The 18,703-nt window shown below is 50.3% G+C and overlaps 1 protein-coding gene across 4 annotated transcripts in view; it reads right to left on the minus strand.

The window, feature by feature from the left end:
• Nucleotides 1-18,703, minus strand: part of Uvrag (UV radiation resistance associated) — a 227,097-nt gene that overhangs the window by 172,928 nt on the left and 35,466 nt on the right. For all 4 annotated transcript variants that reach the window (XM_075953312.1, XM_075953313.1, XM_075953314.1 and 1 more), the window contains 2 exons: nt 14,645-14,806; nt 12,436-12,510 (listed from right to left, as the gene is read on the minus strand). In XM_075953312.1, coding sequence (XP_075809427.1) covers nt 12,436-12,510; nt 14,645-14,806 — 237 coding nt within the window. The remainder of the gene's footprint in view (nt 1-12,435; nt 12,511-14,644; nt 14,807-18,703) is intronic.

Below are 18,703 nucleotides of genomic sequence, written 5' to 3' on the forward strand. Positions count from 1 at the left end.
TGCCAAAGAGCCCAGGGAAGATTTGCATGCCACTCAAAACTCTTCTGAAACCAGGCTTAAGGGTGGTTTTTCCACAGAGGGAATTGCTGTCGGCCTGGTGAGGGCCTGGTAATCTGTTAGGGAAACAGACAATTCTACATCTCCAGCGAGCAGCGAGCCCAGCAGACCAGGTGTATTTCTAGACTAGCAGTCAGCAAACTTCTTCCATAAAGGGTCAGAGGGTATTTTTGAATCTGGGAATACAGCAAAGTGGTAAATGAGGCCCTGAGTTTGATCCTCAGTGCTGAGGCAGGGGGTTGAGGAGGATGACTAAAACTCAGATAGTTTTCAGCTTTGTGCAGACACCCATCTCTTCATTCTCTCCTCCTGCAAATTCTTGACAATGTAAAAACAAATCATATGCTGCATTAGCTCTCCTGGCAAGGGCACCTTGAAAAACACTGGGACATTTTATCTCTCCTTAGCATCCTTACAACTACAAAAGCAATACAGGAATAACTGACTTGCTGAGAGCATAGCAGCACACACCTTTAATCCCAGCACCTGAGCAGGTGAATCTCTGTGAGTTCAAGGCCAGCCGGGTCTAAACAGTAAGTTCCAGGACAGCTAGTGCTAATAAACACTGTCTCGAAAAAAAAAAATTAAATAGGTAGATTAAAAAAAATTTAAAAAAAAAAGAAAAATTCACTTGGTAGAATAACTACTTGTAAAGCCCATCAGGTTACACACTTATTCATTTCCTTTACCAAACACCTACTAGACAAAGATTATTAGGCTTGTTTCTCACCACCCTCCGAAAGTACATATGCCAGTTATAGGCCCAAGTGAAATGAATAAATACAGGGGTCATAAGACTAACTTAAGGCCAAAAGGAGCCACACAGGCATTCTGAAGTGTCGAGGATCCCATTGAGCAAGCACAGAACAGAGGCTGTGGGGGTGGCTGTATTTGGGGTTGGTTAAATGGTCCTAAGAAGCTGATGGCAGAGATGGGAAGCCCAACCCGGGCTGACAGCGGGAATCACAAGCTGCATCCAGGGAAAATCTGTTCGGTTTCAGCAACACGGAAACTGTTTGGAACCCTAAAGATGAAGCCAGTGGGCAACACGGCTGAGCGAGGAGTGGGGAGTCCTGATCCCAGGCCAGAAACGAGACAACCGACGGGCAGCAAGGCTCAGGAGGGTCTCCAAGACGCCGTGTGACTGTCAGAGCTGCACAGAGAGAAGGTTTCTCTAATGTGATGACCCAGGGGAAGCGGAATGCCCAGCTACCAGCTAGTTGGCCATTATAAAAGTCCAGGGGCCAGGGAGATGGCTCAGAAAGTAACATGGAGAGTGGGGAAGATACTTGACCTCTGCCGAGATAGATGCGGGTTTTCTCAGTCTAAACTTGACTAGCACTTGAAAGTACATCAGTGTCCATGTACAGCTACTGTAGACTCAGCATGTAGTCAGTGTCCATGTACAGGTACTGTAGACTCAGCATGTAGTCAGTGTCCATGTATAGGTACTGTAGACTCAGCATGTAGTCAGTGTCCATGTATAGGTACTATAGACTCAGCATGTAGTCAGTGTCCATGTATATGTACTGTAAATACTGTAGACTCAGCATGTAGCCAGTGTCCATGTATATGTACTGTAGACTCAGCATGTAGTCAGTGTCCATGTATAGGTACTGTAGACTCAGCATGAAGTCAGTGTCCATGTACAGGTACTGTAGACTCAGCATGTAGTCAGTGTCCATGTATATGTACTGTAGACTCAGCATGAAGTCAGTGTCCATGTATAGGTACTGTAGACTCAGCATGAAGTCAGTGTCCATGTATAGGTACTGTAAATACTGTAGACTCAGCATGTAGTCAGTGTCCATGTACAGGTACTGTAGACTCAGCATGAAGTCAGTGTCCATGTATAGGTACTGTAGACTCAGCATGTAGTCAGTGTCCATGTACAGATACTGTAGACTCAGCATGTAGTCAGTGTCCATGTACAGGTACTGTAAATACTATAGACTCAGCATGTAGTCAGTGTCCATGTATAGGTACTGTAGACTCAGCATGTAGTCAGTGTCCACGTATAGGTACTGTAGACTCAGCATGTAGTCAGTGTCCATGTATAGGTACTGTAGATACTGTAGACTCAGCATGTAGTCAGTGTCCATGTACAGGTACTGTAGACTCAGCATGTAGTCAGTGTCCATGTATAGGTACTATAGACTCAGCATGTAGTCAGTGTCCATGTATAGGTACTGTAGACTCAGCATGTAGTCAGTGTCCATGTATAGGTACTGTAGACTCAGCATGTAGCGATTTTAGGAGTAGGCATGTTTGTATACAAACACAAATGTGGACATATGCCACACAGAGACACACAAAAATACACACATCCCATATGTATTGTAAATTCTGACCCCAATAGCGGCAGCAGTGAAATGGTGAGGAGGGAGAGGGCAGGAGAGGGGAGCCTTCTCTGCTCTCAGAAGCTGGGGTGGAGCACAAAGCGGGAAATCAGATCAGAGTAGGGGAAATGTGAACACAGGGGAGAAGACCTGATTGAATCGGAACGGGGGGGGGGGGGGGGGCGCAACAGTCTCTGAGCCACCAAAGAACCTGACCAAAATCCAGCTGGCCAGAAAGGGAGACCTGGGCAAGACTTGGGCAGGATAAAACAGGCTGGAGTTGAGCTCCTAGCACCAGGTCAGGGGCTCACAACCGTCTGTAACTCCAGCTGGGGAAATCCAATCCCTCTTCTTGCTTCCAGGGTCACCCACAAACACAAATGCATGCTTGTGCATGCACACACACATACACAAGAAACAAATGTTTTAAAAATTCAGATACCATGTGTCAAGGAGAACAAAGTCCAGTGGAGCCTGAAGCACAAGAGCTTCACTGCAGGTCTGTCCAGCGTGAGCATGAGTGTGCCGCACACGGGCTTCCCGTGGCCAGTGAGCTTCAGACAGGTCTGTCCAGTGTGAGCATGAGTGTGCCGCACACTGGCTTCCCGTGGCAAGTGAGCTCTGCACAGCCGGGCCTCACCTAACTGCATGGAATAAGAGATCAGATTGGCAAGAGGAAGAAAACAAACAAAGCTGGTGGCTTGCCCCACGGATGGGGAAGTGTCCTTTCTGCAGCGCAGTGTGATATGGCCGACTACCTGCTGGATCCACAGACAGTCCGTGTCCCATGTGCACATTTGCATGGACACTAATACGCTTTCAAGTGCTGGCCAAGTTGAAACTGAGGAGAACTGCAAGTGTCGCTGCTAAGTGTCTGCAGGACATGGACTCCTTCTGCCCGTGTTCTGATGAAGCCCAGATGCTAAGCTGTTAAAGCAGAGGGGGGACCTCTTCTCAGACACTGCGCTCAATATGGACATTCCCCTGCCCCCAATTTGGCCACAGTTTCAGACATGCTTTTCCTCTCTCTTCCTCTCTCTCTCTCTCTCTCTCTCTCTCTCTCTCTCTCTCTCTCTCTCTCTCTCTGTATGTCTCTCAACGGTGAGAAGCGCTGTGCAAGAAGGACAGCGTTGTGAGCAAAGATACGAGAATCCTAAAATAAAAAATAGACTTTTCAAAGAACCTTCAGAGCAACAAGGAAGAGGCTCTTGTTCAGGGGGAACTTTCAAAGTAAAAGTCACCATGTAAACTCTGTCACGGAGACAGCAGATTAAGAGCCTTGGAAGCTGCTCCGTGCAGAAGGACAGAGGGACCCTGGTGGAGAGGCGGCCCCTTGAGCGCGATGTCTGTGTTACAGCAGAGCAGAGCGGAGACAGGGGTGTGACTCTAGTGAGCTTCATTCACTGATGGAAAATGTGCACCAGGCAGGGAAAACACTAAATCCTGAGACCATAAAAGTGACACAGAGGTGCCTGCCAGACAAGCCTGAGGACCTGAGTCAGTTTCTTCCAGGAACATAAAAGCCAGGCGCAACAGTGTGTGTTTGTAACTGGTTGTAGTGTGTGAGGCAGGAGAATCATTGCCAGCCTAGCCAAAATCAATGGGTTCTGGGTTCAGAGAGAGAGCCTGTCTCTAATGATGGTGGTGATGATGATGATGATCATGGTGATGATGATGGTGATGGTGATGATGATGGTGGTGATGATGATGATGGTGGTGGTGATGATGATGGTGATGATGGTGATGATGATGATGATGATGGTGATGATGGTGGTGATGATGGTGGTGGTGATGGTGGTGATGATGGTGGTGGTGATGATGATGATGGTGGTGATGATGATGATGATCATGATGGTGATGGTGGTGGTGATGATGATGATGGTGGTGGTGGTGATGATGATGATCATGATGGTGGTGGTGATGGTGATGGTGGTGGTGATGATGATGGTGGTGGTGATGATGATGATGGTGATGGTGGTGGTGATGATGATGGTGGTGGTGATGATGATGGTGATGGTGGTGATGGTGGTGATGATGGTGATGATGATGATGGTGATGGTGGTGATGGTGGTGATGATGATGATGATGGTGGTGATGATGGTGATGGTGGTGATGATGATGGTGGTGGTGATGATGGTGGTGATGATGATGGTGATGATGATGATGATGATGGTGGTGGTGATGATGATGGTGATGGTGATGATGATGGTGGTGATGATGATGGTGGTGGTGATGGTGATGGTGGTGATGATGATGATGGTGGTGATGATGATGATGATGGTGGTGGTGATGATGATGGTGGTGGTGGTGATGATGATGGTGATGATGGTGATGATGGTGGTGATGATGATGATGATGGTGATGATGGTGGTGATGATGATGGTGATGATGGTGGTGGTGATGATGATGATGGTGATGATGATGGTGATGATGATGGTGATGGTGATGATGGTGATGATGATGGTGATGATGATGATGGTGGTGATGATGGTGATGGTGGTGATGATGATGATGGTGGTGATGATGATGATGGTGATGGTGATGATGGTGATGATGATGGTGGTGATGATGATGGTGGTGGTGATGGTGATGGTGGTGATGATGATGATGGTGGTGATGATGGTGATGGTGATGATGGTGATGATGATGGTGATGATGATGATGGTGATGGTGATGATGGTGATGATGATGGTGATGATGATGATGGTGATGGTGATGATGATGGTGGTGATGGTGATGGTGGTGGTGATGATGATGGTGGTGATGATGATGATGATGGTGATGATGATGATGATGATGGTGGTGATGATGATGATGGTGGCGGTGATGGTGATGGTGGTGGTGATGATGATGGTGATGATGATGGTGATGATGGTGGTGGTGATGATGATGATGGTGATGATGATGGTGATGATGATGGTGGTGGTGATGGTGATGGTGATGATGATGATGATGGTGATGGTGGTGATGATGATGATGGTGATGATGATGATGGTGGTGATGATGATGGTGATGATGATGATGATGGTGATGGTGGTGGTGATGATGATGGTGGTGATGATGATGATGATGATGGTGGTAGTGATGATGATGGTGATGATGGTGGTGATGATGATGATGGTGATGATGGTGGTGATGATGATGATGGTGGTGGTGATGATGATGGTGATGATGGTGGTGGTGATGATGATGGTGGTGGTGATGATGATGATGATGGTGGTGATGATGATGGTGATGGTGATGATGATGATGATGGTGGTGGTGATGGTGGTGATGATGGTGATGGTGGTGGTGATGATGCAGAGAGCAGTGAAACAAGATAGTCACTGACCCCAGCTTCCATACCCATACATGGGTGTGAGCACAGACACATACACACACGCACACACACACATACATACATACACATACACATACACATACACACACACACACACACACACACAACCTCAGCTGCAAAGGAGCACATGCCTTAAAGAAAGAGAGAGTACACACAAAATGAAACCTACTATAACCTGAGAGAAGCCAGCAGAAGACGGGCAGAAGAGAAGGCAACAGTGTTGGCGAGCTCACTGGCATCATTGGTCAGACGAAGAGCCAGGGTAAGGGGGCCACCAGCTTGTAGAAGAACTTAAACTACACTGACTCATTCCAAATCTAATCTTAAAGGGAATAGCAAAACAAGCCCGGGACTTTAAACAAACAAAATGCTAAGCTCTGAGTCCCTGGGAGAACAAACCTCAAGCTGTTTCTATTTATTTCTCAAGAATCTAAAACATCTCAAGGAAGAATCACACTTGGCTCTCCCTCTCCTGGCGTTAGGATTCTCAAAAGCTCAAAACCTGTGCTAAGAAGACAAGGGCCTCCAAACTCATAGCAGGAAACGTGGCGTTTTCCCAGGTTATGTTTTGGCTTCAGGGAAGGCAGAGGATGGGGACCACACTGCAGCAGAGGATTTATAAATATAAATTACCGGATAAGACTGTTTTCCAAACATCTGTCAAAAAAGTTAATTTGAGCCCAGAGAAAGGGGGAGTAGGGGAGCCAGAGGGAAGCCAAGCACAGTGCCTGATGGGTGTGACTTTAGTGTATCTGGGTGGATGCGCAGCATGAGCTCCCGTGTGCCTCCTCTTCAATTAACACCTCAGTCTGTCCAGCAAGGCACTGGCAGTGGCAGATTCACTGACCTGAGCGTTCGCCTCCCGTTCTCTCACGGCACAGCCAGTGTGAAACGTGGGACTCTGGCACACTATCTGAGTGGAGAGGCGCGCAGATGCCACGTGGCCCAGTTCAGAAGCATCAGTTTCTGAGTGAGTCAGACCAGAGCTCAAGCGGAGAGCCTGCTGCCCACCTACCAGCCGTGGCACCCTGAGTTCGCAGTTTAATGTTTTCTCCCAAGGCACTGGGGACGGCTGTCCCAAGACGCTGCTCCAGAATAAATGAAAATATGTACAGTTTCTGGTATAATGTCTGACATTACAGGTAGTCAAGGGTAGTTCAGAAACAAGCTTACCCCAGGTCTACATCAGCTCAGATACCACAACAAGTTAGAATAACACAGGCAGCAAACAAATAGCCCTGAGGATCTGGTCAGTCTATATTTTTTCTACTGGGGTAGGAAGAAGTGATGACTGAGTAGAATATGCTGTTCCAACTTTTGGGGGACAGAGGTTCAGCGGGTAAGAACAGAGGACCCAGGTTTAATTCCCAGCACCCACATGGTGGCTCATAACCATCTATAACTCAAGTTCCAAGTGGTGCAATCACATGTAAGACATTTATATACAAAAAAAAAAAAAGAAAACTTTTGCAGCTTTCCAAAGACCTGAGCAGAAATGATCCACTCAAACACTGGCCGAGCTTGAGACAAGACCCTGACTTCTAAGTGCTCTACTGCGTGCGGCTGGGTGGACTGTGCTCGGCCATCGGGTTAGATCTACTGCCATGACAGCCAAGAGCAAACCTCTACCGTTCAGCTTCTCCAGCCCAGGTGCCAGTTATGTGAAAACCTCTTCACTTACAGTTTCCAGCACCCCCTCGTGAAAACGAGGACACTCACCGTTGTCCACTCCACTTCAGCTACTGTCAGCCAAAGACGACAGCGGGCATTGCTCACAGCCAAGGAAGTTAAGTGACAGGGGAAACGTCAAGAAGAAACAGAAAGGTGAGAAACACCGCCATGTCACCTTTTCATGGTGACAGGCATAATGAAGAAAATAAAGACACTAACTCATCCTGTTATCCAGGCTTTTCTCTCTTATGGCTGCTGCTTACTGCACGCTTGGCAAACACATGCTCTGGACCTGGTGTTAGCTGTGTTCTCTAGACAAGGAAGACAGACCCGCCAATAGATTATAGCAAACTGGAACCCACAGAGGTCTGTCTATCCAAAGGCTTCTGAGGAGAAAACCTGCGCAGAGGAGGCTAAGATACAGAGTAAACCAAGTCACTGAACCTCTGCGCTTCAAATGCTAATAACCCTAGGCGAGCAGCCCCGCCCACCTCTGCAGCTGGTGCAAAGATGGAGCAAAATTGCTCTAAATCCATAGAGACCGAAGGGATGTGGAAGTATATATTGATTCTATTACATTACCTATAGATGTGCTAACCACATACAATGACAGCCGTGTCAGTTATCATTATAGAATGGACTCACTTGCATGGAGGCCAAAAGGCTCTCTGTGACCCAGTTATTAAAAAGTAAGGGCATTGGGATAGATAATTCTAATGTTTTCTGCTTTTTTAAAAAAAGACAGGATCTTAGATGTAGCCCATGCTGGCTTTAAACTTGAGTTCTTTCTGCCTCAGCTTCCCAACACTGGGATGCTGCCACACCCGGCTCCCTGCTGAGACCAGGGTGCGCGCTGCAAGGCCTGGCTCTCTGCTGAGACCAGGGTAAACGCCACCACACCCGACTCCCAGCTGAGACCAGGGTGCATGCCACCACGCCCGGCTCCCTGCTGAGACCAGGGTAAACGCCACCACACCCGACTCCCAGCTGAGACCAGGGTGCCTGCCACCATGCCCGGCTCCCTGCTGAGACCAGGGTGCCTGCCACCACGCCCGGCTCCCTGAGGCAAACTAGGATTTCCTGACTTTTGAGATGAGGCACCCAGAACTAAGAGAGGCTACATGATTTGTGAAACTAACACTATTGGGGAACAAAGCTGGGATTACAAATCAGGGATCCTACATTTCAAAGATGGCATGCCGTTAAAAAAATGTAAAATTGATTTGCACAGGCCTCAATACAGATCTTGTTTTAGCCTGAGCCCCTCAATGCCAGCTTCACCACCTACTCTAGATGGCCATTTAGACGCTTACATTTTTGAAACTCATCAGTAAGTTGCTATTTCACTCTATGTTTCTTTCATTTGAAAAATGTTGCTCCTTTTGACTTGAATTCCATTCCTGTTCCAATTTTCTTTTCACGAAAGTGAGAAAGCAGCGCCACCTACTGGACCCCTACGGATATTGCTTCTGCAATTTTCAGTACTAGGGGAAAATAATCTCAGTCTCAATTTTTTGCAATTTGTCAATACTCACCTGGGTAAAACTCAATGCCAAAAGTTACACTTAGTGGGTGGAGAGTACCACCCTCCCAAGATTTTAAGTCTCAATACTATCTATTGTAGACCTAAGCGAAGCTGTTGCCTGCATTCGTTGACACAACATGCCTGGCATGGAAGAGGAACACCATGCTGATCAGAAGAGGTGGGAACGCCCATCATGGGGTTTAGAGCTTGGTGAGAGTTGGGTCCCATGCCAGCCGTGTCACAGACACGGTCGTGTGTAATCCCAGTCAGCTGAGGATTGAAGTACAGACAGTTTCCTATGTTTACACATGTGAAAGCAAACCCAGTTTTCCCTCAGGTAGCATCAGTCAGCGGGGTGAAATCCACAGAAGTACGGCTCTGAAGCCACCCACGGTGGTAGTCGGCAGTCTCCCTATAGAACGGTTGCCAAAAGGAACCCAGGCCCAGGGAGCAGACCTGCACACACTGCAGGGAAACCCTGCATGAGCATCTCAAAGGCTGCACCAGGGGAGCAGACCTGCACACACTACAGGGAAACCCTGCATGGGCATCTCAAAGGCTGGACAGGGGAGCAAACCTGCACACACTACAGGGAAACCCTGCATGAGCATCTCAAAGGCTGGACAGGGGAGCAAACCTGCACACACTACAGGGAAACCCTGCATGGGCATCTCAAAGCTGCACCAGGGGAGCAAACCTGCACACACTACAGGGAAACCCTGCATGGGCACCTCAAAGGCTGGACAGGGGAGCAAACCTGCACACACTACAGGGAAACCCTGCATGGGCATCTCAAAGGCTGCACCAGGGGAGCAGACCTGCACACACTGCAGGGAAACCCTGCATGAGCATCTCAAAGGCTGGACAGGGGAGCAAACCTGCACACACTACAGGGAAACCCTGCATGGGCATCTCAAAGGCTGGACAGGGGAGCAAACCTGCACACACTACAGGGAAACCCTGCATGAGCACCTCAAAGGCTGGACAGGGGAGCAAACCTGCACACACTACAGGGAAACCCTGCATGGGCATCTCAAAGCTGCACCAGGGGAGCAAACCTGCACACACTACAGGGAAACCCTGCATGGGCACCTCAAAGGCTGGACAGGGGAGCAAACCTGCACACACTACAGGGAAACCCTGCATGGGCATCTCAAAGGCTGCACCAGGGGAGCAAACCTGCACACACTACAGGGAAACCCTGCATGGGCATCTCAAAGCTGCACCAGGGGAGCAAACCTGCACACACTACAGGGAAACCCTGCATGGGCATCTCAAAGCTGCACCAGGGGAGCAAACCTGCACACACTACAGGGAAACCCTGCATGGGCACCTCAAAGGCTGCACACATTGGCCAAGAGCCTTTTCTATTTCCCACTATCCCCAAAGCCATGCAGCAGCCTCTCTCCCACCACTCAACACTCAAGGAACCACAGTGTTCTCAGAGATGCCAGACTTTAAAGGTCTTCAATGATTTGCCAGCCTCATCTGCAGGACTCAAGCAGCTCAGCATGGAGAACAATATTTTAATCAACGCGGTGCAGACCGGGGTCTCTCTTTAACTCAAAATATGAACGTCTGCTCATCTTTGCTTTACATTTTTTAATCTCACAACACTCAGTTTTAATGTTTGGGTGGTGAACAGAGAGATGGAGGGGAGAATCACTTTTACGATGATAAAGATTTTAATTATCATTTACTCAAAGATCTCTTTGTGTTGCTTTAAACACTCGCGTGCCACATGTTTGCCAAACACATGAAATTTTACCACACAACACTATCAGGAACAAAGTGGTACTCAAAAATGCCAGCAGAAGATTAAGCAAGGGATGGAACACTGGGTCACAGCTCATGGTTTGTGGTTTTCAAAGACGTTCCCTGAGGGAGCTGCCACGCTCTGGGAGGGAGAGTGGATGTCACTGCGCAGACAGCAGAGGCTGCACTGGGGTCCCAGAAACTCTGGTCCTGAAGGCTCAGCCGTTCACAAAGCCCTGTCACCATAGCAGGTCAAGTGTTTCAAACGCAAACACAGCCACTTTGCTGTGGACTCTCTATTGCCCCCATATTACCACCACCAAGCCAACAAAGCCTTAATTTTTCTTTCCAGTCCTCCTTATCCCCTTTGCTAATGTGAAACTTCTAGTATTTATTTGAACGTGCACACGTGGGTTTCAAGTCCGCCTTTTTTACTTATTTGTTTTGAGACTGTATCTCACGTTGCTCAGGCTGTCCTCAAACTCCCTGTTTAGCTTGGAACTCCTTTTGGATCTTCTTGCCTCTGCTTCCCACCATGCCTGACTGGAATTCAGATTCTTCTACCAAATCACACAGCTTGTTACTATGTCTAGCCTCCCGTCAAACAAACTGCTGGCCTCGGAGACTCTCAACCTGTCCCCTTACATCTCACCACCGCGACATTTAGCCCCCTCTGGGGAAGCGGCAGTTGTTGGAATTTTTATTCAGTCCACTGAGAACTGATTCTTTCAAAGACCATAACTTAAAATGTCACAATGATGTCTAAATTGTTTAAAAGCTTTTTAGGTTTCCCCTCTGCACACCCACAAACTGATGGCAGACTGTTCTTAGCGCAAAGACTACATCAGAGGTAACAACAGTCTGGTTTGACTTGGGTGGGGGGGAGGGGCACGGGGGGGGTTGTTATTTGTTTTGTTTTTTGAAAAACCTTGTTTAGCTATGGGCTGTCCTAGATCTGACTCTGCAGACCAGGCTGGCCTTTGGCTCCACCTACCTTGCCCCCTCCTCCCCTCACACTAGAACTACAGGTGTGTGTCACCACTGCCCAGCTCTGGCTTGATTGCTATTAAACCTTACTGTGGTGGTTAACATGCACTGCCAACTTGATTGGACTTAGAACCTGCCTCCGCCTCTCCAGTGCCGGGATTAAAGGTGTGTCATTATGACCAGTGTAACACGGTTTCTTAGGCTTACTGAGAAAGATGAAGCATGTAACTGGAGCACTTTAAGGAAACCATTTCATTTCTACAAAAGTCACCAATCTTGTTTTGAAGGGAGAAGAGCAGGAGTGGGGCTTGAGCCCAGGGCTCCCAGCGCAGTAGGTAAACCCCACACTGCTGAGCAACACCCCCAGCCAACTAGGCTTCCCCGGGAGGCCTTGAACTCACTCTGAACCAGGGCAAGACCCTGTGACCCTCCTCCTGCTGCAGCCTTCTAAGTGGCCAGGATTGCAAGCCTCTGCCACCTTGTCCAGCTCACCACTCTTTCTTAGTCCCCAAGGAATTAAGTAGAAGAAAAGAAAACAGCTAGCTTAGGTTTCCTTCAAAAGAACATAATCGGGATTTAGGGATGATTACTGGGAGGGTTGCGGGTCAGACAAAGCAAGTTCTCGGTCGAAAGGGCTTTCGCCCTAAGTCCCCAAACAGGCTCACGGTGACACTTGAAACAGACCTCCCCAGGAGATCATCTTCCCAGGGGCAAGGCACCTACAGGAAGCAAAGCTCAGGCCATTCGGAGAATCCTCTTACCTTATGTTCAAATGGGGCACCATAGTAGCCGTCGTTCAGCCCAAAAATGATTTCATTTTGGTTGCGAGCGTGAATCTAAGGAAGGAGGGAAACACACTAATTAGTTCTTATTGCAGAGGTCAGGGCAGGACAGCTGTAACTTCACCTATTCCCATGCTGAAAAACAGACTGGATAGACCTAAACAAAGGAGAGCAAAGAAACCAGTGCTTGAGCAGAGGTCAGGTGAGCTAAGAGTGGAGCAGGGGACAGGTGAGAGACAGCGGGGCAGGGGACAGGTGAGAGACAGCGGGGCAGGGGAGAGGTGAGAGACAGACAGTGGGGCGGGGGACAGGTGAGAGACAGCGGGGCGGGAGACAGGTGAGAGACAGCGGGGCAGGGGAGAGGTGAGAGACAGACAGTGGGGCGGGGGACAGGTGAGAGACAGCGGGGCAGGGGACAGGTGAGAGACAGCGGGGCAGGGGAGAGGTAAGAGACAGCAGGGCAGGGGAGAGGTGACAGCGGGGCAGGGGAGAGGTGAGGGACAGAGGGGCAGGGGAGAGGTGAGAGACAGCAGGGCAGGGGACAGGTGAGAGACAGCGGGGCAGGGGAGAGGTGAGAGACAGAGGGGCAGGGGAGAGGTGAGGGACAGCGGGGCAGGGGAGAGGTGAGAGACAGCGGGGCAGGGGACAGGTGAGAGACAGAGGGGCAGGGGACAGGTGAGAGACAGCGGGGCAGGGGAGAGGTGAGAGACAGCGGGGCAGGGGAGAGGTGAGAGACAGCGGGGCAGGGGACAGGTGAGAGACAGCGGGGCAGGGGAGAGGTGAGAGACAGACAGTGGGGCGGGGGAGAGGTGAGAGACAGACAGTGGGGCAGGGGAGAGGTGAGAGACAGCGGGGCAGGGGACAGGTGAGAGACAGCAGGGCGGGGGACAGGTGAGAGACAGCGGGGCAGGGGAGAGGTGAGAGACAGACAGTGGGGCGGGGGACAGGTGAGAGACAGCGGGGCAGGGGAGAGGTGAGAGACAGCGGGGCAGGGAACAGGTGAGAGACAGCGGGGCAGGGGACAGGTGAGAGACAGCGGGGCAGGGGACAGGTGAGAGACAGCGGGGCAGGGGACAGGTGAGAGACAGCGGGGCAGGGGACAGGTGAGAGACAGCGGGGCAGGGGACAGGTGAGAGACAGCGGGGCAGGAGACAGGTGAGAGACAGCAGGCAGGGGACAGGTGAGAGACAGAGGGGCAGGGGACAGGTGAGAGACAGCGGGGCAGGGGAGAGGTGAGGGACAGAGGGGCAGGGGACAGGTGAGAGACAGCGGGGCAGGAGACAGGTGAGAGACAGCGGGGCAGGGGACAGGTGAGAGACAGCGGGGCAGGGGACAGGTGAGAGACAGCGGGGCAGGGGACAGGTGAGAGACAGCGGGGCAGGGGAGAGGTGAGAGACAGCGGGGCAGGGGACAGGTGAGAGACAGCGGGGCAGGGGACAGGTGAGAGACAGCGGAGCAGGGGACAGGTGAGAGACAGCGGGGCAGGGGACAGGTGAGAGACAGCGGGGCAGGGGACAGGTGAGAGACAGCAGGGCAGGGGACAGGTGAGAGACAGCGGGGCAGGGGAGAGGTGAGAGACAGCAGGGCAGGGGACAGGTGAGAGACAGCGGGGCAGGAGACAAGTGAGAGACAGCAGGGCAGGGGACAGGTGAGAGACAGCGGGGCAGGGGAGAGGTGAGAGACAGCGGGGCAGGAGACAGGTGAGAGACAGCAGGCAGGGGACAGGTGAGAGACAGCGGGGCAGGGGACAGGTGAGAGACAGCGGGGCAGGGGACAGGTGAGAGACAGCAGGGCAGGGGAGAGGTGAGAGACAGCGGGGCAGGGGACAGGTTTTTGTAACTCAGATGTAACAATGTTAGTAACTTAAGTAGACACAGTACCACAAGCCTTGTTTTGTTGCTGGCCTGGTTCTGTTACCAGGCTCTGGCTAGGCCACCGCTCCCTCTATAGATCAGGCAGAACTCCAATTTGTGGCCTTCCTCCTGCCTGTTCCTCCTGAGTGCTGGGATTAGACACATGTCACCTTGCCTGGCAAGTAACCTCTTTTTTCATTGCACAAATTTAATTACTTTTCTTTTCTATTAATATCCATTATAACTGAAAATGTAGAGAGAAGAGAGTCAATAGAAAAGTTATTGACGAGTTAATTTGTAGAGGACAACCCTTGAAAGCTCATTCTGAAACTTACCTGTTGACCCAAGTACTTCAGCCCATCCAGGTAGACTTTCCACTCTATCAGCAGCTGGTAGGCATCGTCCTTTCCACCCCAAATCTTCACCACAAAGCAAGACACAGATGTATCCAGGCGGTCCGGCATTATTCCAAAGTCAAGACTCCTCCACGTTGGATTCTGCAGATGGAAGTTAAGACACTGTAGATGGGAGTTAAGACTCCAGCTTCTTTACAAGAGTTTTGATTAGATGCCATATCATTTTGTTTTTTAAAATCCATGAGGCCTGGAGAGGTGACTTGGTGGTTGAGAGCAATGCTGCTCTTCCAGACCCAAGTCTGACACAGCACCTCCAAGCCAACACACAACAGCCTGCAACTCTAATTCCAGGGCATCTGGCGCCCCCTTCTGGCCTCTGCCAGCACCAGGCACACAAGTGCTATGCAGACAAAACACCCATATACTCAAAAAACTAAAAGCTGGCAGGATGACTCAGTTGGTAAGAGTATTTGCCCCAAGCCCCCAGAGCCCACATGAAGAAGGACAAGAGTCAGCTCCTGCAAGCTGTCCTTTGGCTTCTGCATGCGCCTGGCATGTTCAGACCCCTGCTCGCTGGCATATACAAAATAAAAGCTTGTTTTAAAGACAAAAGGTATTGCAGACAGACATAATCCTGCAACTCAGTACAGAGACAATGGCACCTCCGGATTTATTGGCTCTTCGCTCCCACTGACACGGTTTCCCATGATACCGTCTCTCATTTATTCAACACACGCACGACACCAACACACGGGTACAGAGACACACAACTGGTCAACATGCAAGGAATAAGAGTATGCGGAGCTCTCAGCTGGGACAACCGGACGACAGCCCCTACCTCCAAGGCTCAGGAATTGTCAAGGAAGAAGGAGGGGGCGGATTGTAAGAGCCAAAGGTAGTGGACACCAGTACTGCCCAACACGTCAGGGCCACTGCACAGGTGAACTCGCAGCGCGCTGGAACTGCATGCACAAGACTGCACAAGATCAAACCGGCCAAAATGCCAACACAGATGGGGGGAGCGGGGAGACGCCAAGTTCCACCCCGCTGGCACCTGATGGCGGCTGGTGGAGGGAGAATCAGCTTTCAAGGACAGGGAAGGAACTGGAGGAGAGGTAAAGAGGTGGGGCGGTCAAACCACGGTACGTGCACGCGTGAAACTCACAAACCATGGAAAGGGGGCAGATAGAAGCAACGCCCACAGGACTCCAATTTAAATCTCCACTTAGAACAGCTGTTTCACTGGAGATACAGTCCAACAGCGCAGTGACTGCCTGGCAACGGCCCTGGATTCAGTTCCCAGGGCCACATACACTAGAATTGTGGCAAGTCCAGTGGCAGAATTGTGCTAAAGGTTACACAGCAGCACGTTCTTAGACAACCAACTCTAAGAAGCAGGGAAGACATTCACACCTGTGGGAGCTTTGAACGCACAAATAGAATTTCAGCAGATTAAAGTCGGGAACTCCAGGTGACCAGAACGTGATACGCCAGGGCTCAAAGGTGTGAGGCAGCAAGTGTGGGCAGGCAACCACGAGCGACTGCCCAGGAGTAGCAGGCCCCGGCTGGAGAGACTCGGGGGCACAAGGAAGGCCTGCAGGCCTGTGCTGCTGGTGAGGTGCCCAGACCTCTCCTCACCGAGACGCACTCACTACCACCCTGCTTAAGCTTCATCAAGTCCTGCCAGGTGACAGTGTTTCGGGTTTTGTAACTGAAGGCTCTGAGGCGGTGGACTGTGGGATTTCGCATTGCAGCCTAGGCTTCACTCTTTTCACTGACTGGGAGCTAAATGGCTACCCCTGCCAGTCCACCACCTGTGGTCTGCTGACCGCTGACTGATGCTAACTGCAGCCCACACTTCCGGTATCACCTCTGCAGAGCTCAGGCTTGTGTTCAAACACCTCAAGCCAGTCAGCCCTGCCAACTGAATGGTGATTACAAGAGACCACTGAGTGACGGGAGGGACAGCAGATATTAGACTAAAGTAACCTTACAGACAAGCCAGGGAGGAGATGGTCCTCGCCAGTAGCCTCAGCTCATCTAGAGCTTGAGAACTCTGCAGGAGAGTTCTGGGATAACACTAGTTCTGGAGCCTGAGACTATGCTCATGCTTCCCTCTGCTGCCCTGTCCTCCCCTCTGCTCCCCTCAGTCATCACCCTGACAACCGCTATCAGCTGTGGTCCATGTACTCTAACCATTGCACCTGGTTTAATCTACACAGATCACAGCACAAAGGAGGAAGAGCCGTGTGACAAACTAGGGTGTCTCCTAGTTTATGTATTCTAGAAATATCAGAACTAAAAAGGACCTCTGAACCCGACAAACTCGGGTTTTGAAACGAGGAAGCTGAGGAAGCGGTTAACATTTCTCTGACCACTAGACCTCAGGTCAAGCCTTCTCCTGCAGGGGTGCCCCCAGTGCTTGCCTCCTAACTGCCAGCCCTCCACAGACCCTCTGGAAAGCTGGGGAGTTTCTGCTACTGTTTCCCTCTCTTAGTGGCCTGGAGACACAGCCAGGATTCAAAGATTTGCTGAATAAACTAAACAATACATTACATTCCAGGTACTATGCTAAAGAAGTCCTCATCAGTTTGAGGCCCCCACAAAAACCAATCTACTACAGAGGAAAGCACGGGTTAGGGTTCCTTTGGAAATGGCAGCTCATTTTCTTATCCGATGTGCATCGTGATTTCAAAACGGGGAATAAGAACGACCCTGCTCACTCTCGCTTCTGGTAAAACTATCACTGGGAAGGGGCACGGTGAGCGGTGGTACCCTAATGTCCATGTTCATGCTCCTTGGGAACCTGGGGGCCAGCACACAGCATCAGGCCTCCTCAAAGGCTGCGGTTTCTCCCAGAGGTTTCATGTCTCCTGCCATCCTAGTGCCAAGTCCCTACTAGCGACGTGAGCACACATTTCGACTCCTCTAACTCCAGAACCCTGGGTAAAGTAGGAGGAGAAGCTGATGCCTGTCAGCCGTGGTCACAGCTGGAGGCCGGCCTCCATCCGAATCCTCCTGGTGTCTGCTGGGGAGTTCACAGTCACACCCCTTCTGAGACATAAGGCACTTGCCTTGTCAGTCTAACTCCTATTAGCCCTAAAAAATGTGTGCCTGGTACCACTGTTACCACCTAGGGAGTTGCTAACTGTGTCTGTGTGGTATATTAACCGGGATGGGAAGAACAGCAAGGAACATCAAAAGGGGAACATCAAGGGAGTATAGAAGAATACGTGGGCCATGATAAAAAAGACTTATGTGAGTTAGTTTATTTACCCTCAGATATCGTTAGCCAGTTTTCGCCTGCTATAGCGATTCTTCTGAATCGGGGTTAACACCCCAACATATGCCTCGGTAACACACCAGAGAAACGCATTCTTCTGTTCAACAGAGACGATCTTTAGACTCAGGGAATTGCAGCATGTACCAACAGTCTCACAAATATGCGGAACAAAGCAGAGCAGGCCACGTGTGGGCTGAGCCACGTAGGGGCTGAGCTAGGCAGAGGTGCTCTTCTATAGGAAGCCAGGAAAGGGGAGCTGTCCTCTTTGGGGTGTGTTAGTGACCGGAAGAAGACACAGGAGGAAACAACCGTACTCCTCTTCTTTTTGGTTTCTGTGTGTGTATGTGGGGCCGGGTGTTGTTCTTTGTTTGAGACAGGGCGTTTCTGTGTGTAGAGCAGGCTGACCTCTGCCTCCCAAGCACTGGTGTGAGAGGAGGTGTGCACCACCAGGCTCTCTTCTTTGTTTGTCTGCAGGTTTGTTTGTTTGTAAGACAGTCTCACTTCTCTCACAGGCACCTTGAACTCAGAGACTTACTGGCATCTGCCTCCCAAGTGCCAGAATTAAAACTGGTGTACCACCACACCTGGCATAAAAGTAATGAAAAAAATTTTTTTGGTTTTATTCATAAGATTTTTAAATGGGAAAAAAAAAATCAACATCTTCTTTGCCTACTGTGATGTCAGTCCAAAGCCTGAAGGGCAGGAGCTGGCTTACACCGCCTGAAAAGGCAACCACATAACTCCCTACGAGATCA

Source organism: Microtus pennsylvanicus, chromosome 18 (genome assembly GCF_037038515.1).
Source record: "Microtus pennsylvanicus isolate mMicPen1 chromosome 18, mMicPen1.hap1, whole genome shotgun sequence".
Taxonomy (NCBI): Eukaryota; Metazoa; Chordata; class Mammalia; order Rodentia; family Cricetidae; genus Microtus; species Microtus pennsylvanicus.